At 35.6% G+C, this 13,930-nt stretch overlaps 1 protein-coding gene and 1 non-coding gene across 4 annotated transcripts in view; one reads left to right on the top strand and one right to left on the bottom strand.

The window, feature by feature from the left end:
• The first annotated feature begins 317 nt into the window (after positions 1 to 317).
• LOC120361194 (small nucleolar RNA SNORD46) lies at positions 318 to 422 on the top strand. The gene has a single exon (XR_005577538.1). It is a non-coding gene; the product is annotated as a small nucleolar RNA SNORD46 (small nucleolar RNA).
• Positions 423 to 2,005: 1,583 nt separating this feature from the next.
• DCDC2 (doublecortin domain containing 2) overlaps positions 2,006 to 13,930 on the bottom strand; it is a 211,342-nt gene continuing 199,417 nt past the window's right edge. The window contains exon 9 of one of the 3 annotated variants that reach the window (XM_074398508.1): positions 2,006 to 11,417. In XM_074398508.1, the coding sequence (XP_074254609.1) occupies positions 11,313 to 11,417 (105 nt within the window). In that variant the 3' untranslated portion in view covers positions 2,006 to 11,312. The remainder of the gene's footprint in view (positions 11,418 to 13,930) is intronic. The other 2 variants (XM_003927304.4, XM_010338013.3) reach the window with 2 other exon arrangements.

Raw genomic sequence — 13,930 nt, forward strand, 5'->3', positions numbered from 1 at the left:
TATTGAGGGATGGTTCATAAAAGGAGAGAAGCAGCAGCACAGGGTAGAGGGGAAAATAAAGCAAGATGTGGCCCAAGATTTGGATGAAAACGATTGCAAGACGCAGCCTGATCCCACCCTGGAGCAAAAGGATGCAGAGTGTGGAACTCTGGCGCACACACTGCACCAGTTAGTACCACCTTGTGGCAAAGGGATGACGTTTTCCCTTTTAGGCCAGTCTGTTGCTGACTGCAAGCTATTAATGCAAGAAGGAAACCTCCGGGCCAAGGCAGCTTCTGTTCGACTGCAGGCGATTCTCTGAAGCAAGTGAACACTCACTCGAGAGTGGAGAAAAAGCATCCCTAGGTGTGGTGGTGGCCATCTTGGACAGCGGTGTGCCACTTGTCAACACAAGGACTTGTCACAGTTAACAGAGACTGTGCTAAAGTTAAAGAACACCCACATAGCATGTGACAGGTGGGTGCACCAGCCGGGTGAAATGGGGTCTGGGTAGAGCACTAGCAGCACGCATCTCCCCATGAGTCAACGAACAAACAGAAAATTACAAAATCCATTTAAAGCCAGATGACCCCCAAAAAAATTTTACATCAAAATTTGAGGTTATAGCTAATGTGATACATACTAGTAAACGTATAGCCTCAAAAGCATGTTAAAATGAATAAAGCCAAATTGTAACTAGCAAGGCATGCAACTTAAGAAATTATAGAAAACAGAAAGTAGAAAAAAGGAAATATTTGTGATAGGAAAAGAACAACAAGGAAATAGAAAAAACAAATAGTACAGAGGATCAAAAAATGTGTTGCTTTAGAAAACATTAATAAAAATGAGTATCTGGCAATAATGAACAAAGAAAAGAAAAGCAGATGCAAATAATATTGGAAATGAAGAAAGATAACATGACTACATTAGGTAGGAGTTGTTAAAAGTTCTAAATCTCCTCTAAATAACTTTTGGAAAATAAATTTGAAAATATGAAAGAAATGAACAATTTTTTAAAGAAATATGGATTGCTAATTCAATTCAATAAACGGAAAACCTCAACAGACAGGTAACCAGAAAAGAAACCAAATTTTAAAAAAGAAAAACTACTTTAACCATACACATACACACACACAATACCAGGCTGAGCCAGTTTGATAAGTAATCAAACACTCAAGAAAGAGATGACCCAAATCGACAAATGTTTTCATGAGTAGAAAACAAGGGAAAGCCCTCTTCCTTATTTTATGAAGCTACCATAACCATACTACTATACTCAGAAAAGAGGATGTATGAAAACAATCAAAATACATCAATTCTATTTACAAACTGAGGTATAAAAATTCTAAATATTAGCAAATCAAATCCGGAAACATGTAAAGTTGCATATATATATATATATATATATATATATATATATATGAAACCAATTACTGTTTGTCTTAAGAATGTAAGAACGGTTTAACATTAGAGAAAAAAGTACTGTAATTTACATTTAAAAAACTAAAGGAGAAGCTTGAGAATCTTAATGGAAGCAGAGTTTTATAAAATTCATTCATAGTTCATAAATAAACTCTTGCAGACTTTTCAAAAAAAAAACAACTCTTAGAAAACTAGGAGTACATCGATATAAGACATCTACCAGAGACATAAGCAAACATCACACTTACTGTTAAATACTAGAAGCATTCCCTTAATGTTAAGGGAAGACAAAAATATCTGCCATGGCTGCTTCCATTCAATATGTACTAGTGGTTATGGTTTACTCAGTAAGAAAAGTAAGTAATAATTTTAAGGATTGAAACAGGAAAAAAACAAATGTTACTTTTGCAGATAACATTACAGTCTTCATTAAAGTCCTCCAAACCACTTCTAATAAATTCAGTAAGGTGCTGAATACAACATCAACTTAGAGAAATCAACAACATTCCAATAATAAACATATTTATTAACAACTGGAAACCATTTTTCAATTATCCCATTTACGACAGCCACAGAACTGTAATATAGCTAAAAGTAAATAGGTTAAAAAAACTCATGTTCAAGACTTTTATAATAAAACTATAAAAATTTTTGGAAGGTTTTTTTAAAGACCTGGATTAATTGATGTTTTAAATTTATAGATAAGACATCTTAATATTATAAACACCTAAGCATTTCTAATAAAAATCTCAAGCAGTTTCTTCGCAGAATCTGACAGTTGATCCTGTAAGTTTGTATGGAACAGTAAAGAGCCAACATATTTTTGAATGGAGTACAGAGATTCACTCAACCAAACATCACTTTTTATTATAAACCTATAGTAATTTAAATGTACAGTTTTGGCATTGAGAGCCCAATAAAACAGAACAGAAACAGACCATCAGACCAGAGAATGTACAGACAAACCCTCCTCTACAGGCCATTTACCGTAAACAATATTTCCTTCACCTTTGAATGTGAGAAATGTAATAAGCTATCGTGAAGACAGCTGGCGACCTCCAGACTTCTCCTAAGAGGTCATTCTTATCCCAAGAGGTCGTATCTAAAAGTTCCATGAGAAGGCGGGAACATGGCATGAAATACTGCATGCCGTTTTGTATTGCACATTGTCCTGAGCATTTTTTGCATGCCTGTTAATGTTTTCTAATGTTTTTATTAGAAACTCTGCCCTTCAGTATCTTAAATGAGATATGCTTCTCATTGTATCCAAACTGTCAGCCAGCCTGAATATAAAAGAAAGTGACAGTCACCAGGAGGTGGAGGAGCAAGTTCCAGATTGTATCTGACTTGACCCCAGTCACTTCTTTGCATCACCTCCCCACTCCCCATTGCTACCGGTTCCAATACCCTTCTAAGGAAGGGAGATTCTCGCCAGAAGACTAAGAAATCGGTACGAATATATATGATAAGAACTTAATGTTGCCTTGAGTAGGAAACAAAAGGAATTTATGGAAAACCCTTCTGAACTAATACTTTCTCTTGTCTACTCACTGACAATGACAAGAGTAAAAGAGCTTATTATATCATCTAAGACCTGGCAAGGAGAAGGAATTTGTATCAGTGTGTCCTAACAAAATACTGCAGACCAGAGCCTTAAACAACAGGTGTTTATAATTCTCACAGGTCCGGAGGCTGGAAGTCCAAGGTGAAGGTGCCAGCAGATGTGGTTTCTGAGGAAGGCTCTCTTCCTAGCTTGTAGGTAGCTGTCTTCACATGGTGAAAAGAGAGGGAGCTCTGGGGTCTCTTTCTCTCCTTATAAGAACACCCGGTCCTTCTGGATTAGGGTCCCACACTTAAGACCTCCGTTAACATTTATTACATCTACAGTATCATTCGTCTTAGCCAAAAGGCCAAGAAGCCATTGCTAATTACTTCTATAAAGGCCTTATCTCCAAATACAGTCACAATGCAGTTGGGACTTCAACACATGAACTGGGAGGAGGGGAGTGGGATCACAATTCAGTCTGCAGTTGGATTTTCCTCCAAACTTGAGCCAACAACGTCCCTAAAACACATGGGAACTTCGTGTATGACTAAGGTGCCATTATAAACCAATGGGGAAAAGACAGCTTATTCAATAAGTAATGCTAAGACAACTTGCTATCATATTAAAAAACAAAGCTCAATTAAGTCTTTAACTACAACACACGCAAGAATTTTCTCCTGATTGAAGCCCTAAATGCAAAAAGCAAAATTTAAATAAATTGAAAGAATTAATATATAATCTGTATAATAAATACACAGACAGTTCCCAACTTACAATGGGAATTTAATTTTTCAACTTTATGATGGTGCAAAAGCCATATGCATTTAATAGAAACCATCGTTCAAGTACCCATGCAACCATTTTATTTTTTACTTTCAGTCTTCAGTAAATGATATTAGACAGTCAACATCTTATTATAAAGTAGGCTTTCTGTTAGATGATTTTGTGCAACTCTAGGCTATTGTACATGATCTGAACATGTTGAAGGTAGGCTAGGCTAAGCTATGATATTTGGTAGGTTAGGAATATTAAATGCATTTCTGACTCACAATCTGTAATGTGTTTATCAGGATGTAACCTCATTGTAAGTCGAAGAACATCTGAAATTGACTTCAGAGTTCAGATTTCTTAAAGAAAGCACATAAAACAAGCTATCAAGAAAAATGTTAACATATTTGACTATACTAATATTAAAAACTTATCTAGACTAATATCATTTTTAGAAAAGCAAAAAAGAAAGATAAACCACAAGCTGGCAGAGATATTTGTAGGGCCTATGATCAGCAAAGGTTATAAACGGTATTTAAAGAAGTCCTTCCAAGCAATAGCAAAAAGTCTACAACACAGTAGAAAAAGTGAGCTAAGCAAATGAAGGGGAACACTTACGGCCAGTAAACAAGATCAGGAAAGCGCCTATTAGTAAACAATGAAGCAATATTTCTCAGAATTTTTTGTTATCAGATGAAGTAGAACTTAATGACAAAAGGAGTGAAAGAATTGTTTAAGAAGACTCTCAGGTTTCTAGGTAGGGAGGCGACTAGCATCATTAATCAGGATAGGCAATGTAGGAACAGACGTATATGTTCAAGAGCAGAGAACATCTGAGTTGGATGTAACTATGAGATATCCAAGTGAGTGTTGTGGACGTAGGTCTGCAGCTCTCACAGAGAACCCTGACCTAGAGACATAGATTTGGGCATCAAAAACACACAGGCAGCTGTTAAAATCGTGACTGTGAATGAGATTGCTCAGGGAAATCCTGTGTATTGGAAGAGTTAAGAGAAGCCACTAAATTAGCAGCCAGAAATTACAAAAGAGCCAGGACAATCCTAACAGTTATCTGTAGCCAAAGAGAACAAATATAGTATAACCGATGGGAGCTGCTTCATCTAGCTTTGAATTGAATGTGTATTTGTCTTTGCATTTTTAAAATGATTTCTGTTACCACTAAAGCAATGAATTTGTTAAATCAACCAAAAGTAAAGGAAGTGCCGGACATCTGAAATCATTTATTTTTTTTAAATGAATGAGTGAATTTGATTATGAGGGTATCTGAGAATCCTATGCAAAGCTTTAATAGACTACAGTCCCACAAGGAGGGAGAAAAAACACTTGGAAATCTGCAGGAAAGCTGCTTGTTTACACTCATAAGTAAGTATTTTACAACAACAAACACATGTTAGCGATTTTACAATACCTTGTAGAAATTACATTGGTGGTAGTGGAAAATTTCTAATGTCAATTAACCATGCAGTCTAGAGAGACTTGACGGTGGCAATTTAGATGCCTCATTTTTTGCAGAGGCTTGCTTTTTTTTTTTTTTTTTTTTTTTAAGAAATACATTAATGTACACTCCTTAGTCATGGGATCCAATCACACTTTTTTATTATAACATGTCAATTAAACAAAATGCTTGTGCTTCACTACTTTGGTTTCTCAAACATAGAGAAAATAACAAAACTATTTCAAAAATAGAATGAAAGCAGTGAATATCCACAAACTAAAGCAGAATTTTCATACAATTATAAACTGATTCCTATAGATGTATGTATACAAAATGTATGTAATGTGTGTAATCTATTCCGTTTTTAAATATACCTTTCTTTATCACAAAAGCTCTGGACCTATGTTTCTATAAAACTATTCCATAAAAGAAATAATGGTGACATTTTGAATATACCTAAAATTTTTATCAAATAAACAACATGTATGTGAAACTGTAAAAAAAAAATTCTTTACATAATGAAGCTTAATATACATGCCAAACAGAAATAGAAGTATCTTTTAATGTGCTGAATTTCTACATGGTTTTAAGTAAAAAATGTTTTCATTGTATTTGTGAAAAGCCATAAAAAGGATTAATACATGCAATATTAGCAACATAACATCCTAAACAAGCAATAAACCATCTAAACACATTTTAATTATATAAAATGTAGGTCTATTTACTCAAAAGATCAAACAGTAAACTTCTGCATTTTAGAGCGTACACTGATACAGAAGTAAAAACCTAAATGCTCATAGTTTGATCAAAACACAATTTTTCTTACAGAGACATTCTAAAAATACTAAGTCATTTAAAAACAATGAGCTCAATTGAATCTTTACTTACATCAACCATCACCCATTATCATTGTACATACGAAAGATTTAAGACACAAGAAAAAACACCGAAGCAGAAGACAAAACGGGCTTTCTCAAAAATTCTTCTAAGAATGACTACAACCATTCCCTCTTCCCATATGTCACTGCATTAGTGACAATAAATGAAACACAATTAAACTATATGGTTCAAGCTGATGAAACTGCAGAGAATTCATTTGGACCCATTCTTAGAGTAAAGCTGAAGTCATCGTTGGCGTAAGTCACTGGAGCTCCATCAGTTACCTCCTGATTCTATAAATGTCTTATGGTAAACCAGACAATTTAAAACAGTTGCCTAATTCCCCGTCTCCTACAGGATGTTATGCCTTTTCAAAAACAGTATCTTTTTCCTTATCAACATAAGGGAACACTCTTGTATTCCCCATTCATATCACTCGAACTTCATGGGAGGAAACATACAAATTTCATGTAGGGAGAACAAAAATCCGTCCCATCTAAATGTCCTGACATGTTTTAAAAAGGAAAAATCCTATGATATTTACAAAACCGATATTTAACAACAAACAACTGTATGTGTTCTTCATCACAGAATAACAGTCTAACCTTTAAAAAATGATTCTATTCCTGGAGGATGTTATATTCACATAAAAATGCCAAAATGCTTCTGCACTGAACCTGAACATTATATAAACCAGTGGACCAGCAAGTTAGTCTTTCATTCTATTTATGATACACCTGGCTAACTGGTATGAAAAAAAGTCCTTGCTACACCTATGTAAATCACACGTGCACACACACACATTCACAAACAGTAGTAACAGAGTCTGTATTGGTATAAAAGAGTCTGCACTTGAAAAGTACTGTGCATAAGCTTGAGGAAAAGAACCGCACTCTGTAGTTACTTCAGGAAAACAAGATGTATGTCTTGGTTTTTTTTTGGTTTGTTTCTGTGATATATCACATTTTAAAAACCAGATTTGTTTCAACACCTCCCTAGAATACATTTGTCATTGAAATGCTAGTTTCTTTCTTATTTGAAGAATTGTAAATCTCTTAAAAGTCTTAGAAAATCACGATTTAAAGTACCATACTATATGTCATTTCTTAGCATTTCCTCTCACGTTTTAACTCATCACTTCTCTCAGCTTCACCCAAAAGAGCCTTATTTTATTAGTAACACCAAGCCGCAGGAGGCCTTTTTAATGTTTTAAAGTGTGTGAGTGCATCTGTGTAAGTATTTGATATGTATCTATGTCTATATGCTATATTTCTGTTCAGATTGGCAAGAGTTTCATTTTGATGCTTTCTGTTCAGCAATTCATCTACTTTTTAAACTCTGCTTTTGCCATTTGCTGAACAAAAAATGAAAGAAAACTTCATGTTGTCATGCAGCCATTATTTCAAATACACAGATTTTTTTCTAGGCGAATAAACCTTATTCGGTTTATTCTAGGTGAATAAACCTTATTTGGCATATAAGGTAGGTCACTCAATGAAAATGTTGAAGATGTTAGTTTATGAGCTATAAACTGAAAGAGTTAGCATGAATAATACCATATTAACATGCGTTCACAACTGTGAACCTACAGAGATACCTCACTCTGAGCCACTCTTGTATGGGATGGTTCTGTCTTCACACACTACATAGCAAGAAATCATACAATAAAACAGGAGGCATGACAGTATCACACTCTTCCTATGAGTGTGGCATCCTAACATTCTCCCAAAAACCATGAAAAAAACCTTGAAATATAAAGTATTTCTAAGGTCATATAGAAGAGTAACAAGCAAAAAGTGATTTTATGGTCATAGTATCATATTTTATAACTAGAAGTCATTGGGCACTCAGTAGCTATTTTAACAGAAGCTAACCCAGGTAAAACATCCTCAAAATGACTTTCATCAAAATCTTTATTTGCTCTGTAAAACTCTTAATGCCCCAATTTTACTAACAAACTAGTTGTTTACAAGTGTCTTAAAATCCAGATAAGTTTAACTAAGTAGTTTCATAAAATATTTTTTAAAAGTATGTAGCATCACAAAGAATTAACATCTTAAAGCATTATATTGGTTATCACATAAAAGCATCATAAGTTTTTCATAGCACCCTCTCTAGAAAACAGTACATGAAGCCTACCGAGATCTCGTCTGTCAAACTCACATCAATGATCCCCAGTCTGTCAATGAGTCTCACTTAACTGGAGGAGCTGGTATGCCACAGAGATCACCATCCTCCACAGAGAACACTGCCACATTTGTGGTGTGAATGAACTTTCAGCATTTACGTTAAAGTCATCTCTGAAGTGACACCCACAATTTTAATTCCCAGTGGATGATTTCTTCCTCAGCTAAATACCTTTTTTTTGTAACATGTTTGCAAAGGGTCTTAAAGTGGTAAGTTGTTATTCATTCCCTCAAAATAGGTCACAATTGTATCTTGTCAACTGGTAGTAAAATAGGCACACACATGGAATGAATATGTCCCCAGTTTTAAGGTTTTTTGCTACGGTTATAGTGACCTTCTTGAAGTATACTTAAAATACCAAAGGCTATTCTCATGTAAAATATCAATGCTGTGCTTCCTTAAAATGACTCTTTAGGAGTTTCCTAAAACCTAAAGTTCATAATATAATGAAGAAAAGGACAGGAAAAAAAGAGAAATATTTTTATTAAAGGAGGAAAAGAGAAAGAGAGAAACTCTCCACTGAAGAAAGAAAAAAGAATCACCTTGATAATCAGTTATAATTTCTTACATGTAATCACTTACTTTTATAAACTATTTGAAATCATTAACTCCAGACCCAGTAATAGTGCACAAATTTAATATTAAAAGATCTATTGGGGCCAGGTATGGTGGCTCACACCTGTAACCCCAACATTTTGGGAGGCCCAGGAAGACAGATCACCTGAGGTCAGGAGCTTGAGACCAGCCTGGTCAAAAATGGGAAAACAGACATCTCTACTAAAAATACAAAAATTAGACAGGCGCGGTGGCGGGCACCTGTAATCCCAGCTCAGGTGCTTGAACCCCGGGGGCAGAGGTTGCAGTAAGCCAAGATTGGCCACTACACTCCAGCCTGGGCAGCAAGAGACTCCATTTCACAAAAAAAGTTTTTAAGTAATTTTTAAAAAGACCAATTGGTCTATTTGCCTAGTAACACAACATGGTTGCTTATAGCCCACAGTGCTTTATACCATCTCATTTGAAAAAGTAAGCCTAGTAGTAGAAAGCACAATTTAGATTTTACACTAGAAAGATAAAGCGCCCTGTGTATAATGCAGGCTCCCAGATCATTATATCCTGTGTCATTATCTCTTTCAAACACTGTTATATTATCATCTCTGTTTACACTTCCTATTTGTGGAAAATACTAAAATCATGTTGAGAAAAAAATACATCAATTTTCTATAGTCTTATTAAGTGCTTTATATAACTGCCAATTCTTTATTCCAAATGAAACCCGGAAGAGAAAAATCTTTTAAACTTACAATAATGAATTTTAGAAAAGCACCAGGAGTTAAAATTTCACACTTACAACTTTCACATAACTAAAAATATATCCTTTAAGAAAAAATATCTATATTTATGGAAGAACATCCTCTCTTAAGAATTCAGAAAAGAATGAAATTATGTTTTCCCCATATATACCTCACAAGTCAACTATAAATCAATCTAATCAGTCCAGGAAGTTGTGATCAGGAATCGGCTTCATTAAAATAACTTCTAAAGTTTTTTTCTGACAATTTCTATCAGATGCCTTCTAATTATAAAGAAACCTGCTCGAATTTCTAAATAGATCATGCTAGGAAAAATAAATATTTGCTGATACCCTTAGAGCAAAAACATTCCTAATAGAAATAAGGCAAAAAAAAAAAAAAAAAAAAAAAACAAGTGAAACTGAGCAGTCACAAACTCTTCATATAGCCTACTTTTTTCTTCCTAATACACTGTTTTATTTTTGTTAAAAACTATCTGAGAATAATTTAATCTTTGGAATGCCAATAACAACTTCTCTAATTTAATGACATCAGGGAGAAGTGAGAGATATTATTGGTAAAGATAGACTGGATTAGTGAATATCCATAGGATTTCCATTATTTGCAAACCAGTCATCCAGGCTTTACAATATAACGGGGAGCTCCTTTAGAATTCCTTCTTGAGTATGGGCCATTGCAGCCACAAGCATGCAAACCTGAAAGGACTGAGGGAGGGCGTGGCAATACTAGTCACTGACACGCTGAACCAGTGCTTCCTCCCACCAGCAGGAACACCTCGCATTGTCTTTGTCGTTCATTTAAGGTGGATTTTGTCTAAGAAGGAAGGAAGAAAGGTATGTTAGCAAGCACATACACACCATGGAATACTATGCAGCCATAAAAAAAGATGAGTTCACGTCCTTTGTAGGGTCATGGGTGAATCTGGAAACCATCATTCTCAGCAAACTGACACAAGAACAGAAAATCAAACATCTCATTTCTCACTCATAGGTGGGTGTTGAACAATGAGAACACATGGACACAGGGAGGGGAGCATCACACACTGGGGTCTGTTGGAGTGGGGGCAAGGGAGGGACAGTGGGTGAGGGGGGAGGTCGGGGAGGGATAGCATGGGGAGAAATGCCAGATGTAGGTGACAGGGGGATGGAGGCAGCAAACCACCTTGCCATGTATGTACCTATGCAACAATCCTGCATGATCTGTACATGTACCCCAGAACCTAAAGTACAATTAAAAAAAAATCTGGGAAAAAATACAAGTCATGGAAACATTTTGCTCTATTGCCATCTCCAAATTATGTCTGAAAGTAAATCGCAATTTGTTCATTCAAGAGTTTATTGCTTTAAGAAAACAGTGTATCCTTTCCTATTACCAGTTCTTTAAAATTCTATGTCTTCTAGATGAAAAAATTCTTTAGAATAAGCTGCCTTCTAAATGTATAATAATGTGTACAGTAAGAGTGATCCTATTTTTTTATCCTTTACAAATATAAGTGGCAAATTGTCTTCCATTGCAAATTCTCCTCTGTCCCCTCTTATCTGGTATTTCTATATGACTTTTTAAAGCACATGCAATAAAAATAATTCTGCATTAGTAGCCATTAAAAGTTATCTAGTCTTCCACTAGGATCCTAATGTTAAAATTCAGTAGGTAGTATTCGATCGTAGTGTCACATTATATTCAGCAATAAGTATGTGCTTATCTTTCAAGTATCATAACCCTTCATTTTTCTTGCAATCCATACACCCTTTTAAAAAATCTTCTATGCCACAGCAGCATAGTCCTTGTTTTGTTCGTTGTTTTCATTTTCTTGTGGACTAGTAATTTTTACTTCTGGCCTTGGTGGTCTTCGAGGGTCTAAATCAGCCTAGAAGAAGACAGAGCAAAACAACGATATTTAGCTGTTTGGTTCACAAAGGTCGTGACACTTACAAAGAAAAAAATTACTCAATATTCTATTTAATTACATAAATATTTAACTAAAAACAGTTCCTTGGGTTCCCTTTGTCTTCGTGTCTATCATGACCCAGTGGACATACCGTTTTCTCAACACTTGCACAAAAGTTCTTTTGGGGACCATCGTCTATTGTGTGCTTTAAAGGCACAGAATCATTTTGTATGCTGCAGGCTTTATCTTTCTCATTTTTCTTTATTTCTCCTTGAGTTTTTCTTTAATATATGTATACTTTTCAGTTTAGCATTTTCAGAGACAAAGGAAGACACAATTCAGGGGTGTTCTCCTAATTTTAGTTCCTTCCTAGAATTCACAAATTCATTGTGAATATGGTACCAATTACCGTCAAGTATCAAGTAGGTAAGAACAAGACAGAAAATCAAAATGTGGATGCAGGATCTCTCCTCAACTACTGCTCCTGCCACTGGGTTTCTCCTGTTATTAATAACATTGTCTCATAGACAACTCACCTTTCCCCAACTAAACTGAAAACTGAGCGGGTGACATTAGAACTAGCTGGTTTGCAAACTCTTCTATATGAAATCCTAAAGGCTCCACAGCCCCCACAAGGGCACTCATTGTGGGGGACAGAGTAGCTCCAGGATCCCCAAACCACACAAGCCATAATTTGTGCTTTAAAAAAGAAATCATATATATACATACATAAAATTTTTTAAATGACTTAAAAAAGAAATCATATATATACATATATATATGTGTGTGTGTGTGTGTGATTAAATGGAAATATATATACATTTAATGGAGTTAATGGAGTTACATGTATATAAATTTACATTTAATCACTTATTTTTATAAACTATTTGAAATCGTTAACTCCAAACCCAGTAATAGAGCACAAATTTAATATTAAAAGACCAAGTGGGGCAGGGCGCAGTGGCTCTCACCTGTAATCCCAACATTTTGGGAGGCCGAGGAAGGCAGATCACCTGAGGTCAGGAGTTTGAGACCAGCCTGACCAACATGGTAAAACACCCATCTCTACTACAACAATTAGCTGGGTATGGTGGTGGCAGGCTACACACATACACACACACACATACACACATTACTAATGCTGTGTCTTCTTTCACACTGTTCCTTTGTGAAATGTCTCAAATGCTATCTTGAATATAGTACAAGTTCTATCTCAATAAATGTAAATTGTTTCTTGTGAATTCACTGTATTTCCGGCTGTTTTCCTACAATCATCTCTCACTTTGTACAAGAATTGTTACATGGAACAAAATGTTACACAGTAAATGAAGTTTCTAGTCATTTTATTAGTAAGCAGTCCTTCTGTAAAAGTTAATTATTAATTTTAACTTATAATCCACATAAATTTGGTTTTTTATATATTTCAGTATGCTTAAAATACACCTTCACTAATATCTTAGGGAGAACAAGATAAATTATATCACTGTTATAACAAAGAAATGAGTCAAGTAAGATTAAACCTCTCTGTTAGTAACTGCTCTGTTACTAATTAGGCCAGGCGTGGTGCCTCACGCCTGTAATCCCATCACTTTGAGAGACCAAGGGAAAAGGACTGCTTGAGCCCAGGAGTTCAAAAACAGCTTGTTCAACACAGGGAACGGGATCGCCTCCCTATTAAAAAAAAAAAAAAAAAAAAAAAAAAACAGGCTGTCTGCGGTGGCTCACACCTGTAATCCCAGCACTTTGGGAAGCTAAGGAGGCCAGATCATGCAGTCAGGAGACCAAGACCAGCCTGGCCAACATGGTGAAAACCCGTCTCTACTAAAAACGCAAAAATTAGCTGGGTATGGTGGTGTGAGCCTGTAATTCCAGCCACCTGGGAGGCTGAGGAAGGAGAACTACTTGAACCCAGGAGATAGAGGTTTCAGTGAGCCGAGATTATGCCACTGCACTCCAGCCTGGCAACAGAGTGAGGCTCCATCTCAAAAAAAAAAAAACAGCCTGGCATGGTGTCATCTGTGGTCCCAGCTATTCACAGGAGGATGAGGTGGGAAGATCACTTGATCCCAGGAGGTCAAAGCTGCAATCAAGCCACTGAACTGACTACAGCCTGGGTAACAGAGTGAAACCTTGTCCTCCCCCCAACAACAACAACAAAAAATCCCTGATTAGGCTTTGCATCAAAAACAAAAAGAGGGCACTTCCTCATTTGAATTCCCAAGAATTTAGATTCACCCTCATGACATACTACAGACCATTGCCACATTACAGAAGCTTGATCTTGACAGATACTTAATTCCTATCAAAAGCCTATTTTACCCTTTAAAAAAATTATTCATTTATTATAATTGGCAAATAATGGTGTTTTGAAATATGTATTCACTGTGGAATGTCTTAATTAACTAGCATATGTCTTGCCTCACATACTTATTATCTTTTGTGGTGAGAACACTTCAAATCTACCCTCTTAGTGATTTTCAAGTATACATTGT

The sequence above is a fragment of the Saimiri boliviensis genome, chromosome 4 (genome assembly GCF_048565385.1).
Source record: "Saimiri boliviensis isolate mSaiBol1 chromosome 4, mSaiBol1.pri, whole genome shotgun sequence".
Lineage (NCBI taxonomy): Eukaryota > Metazoa > Chordata > Mammalia > Primates > Cebidae > Saimiri > Saimiri boliviensis.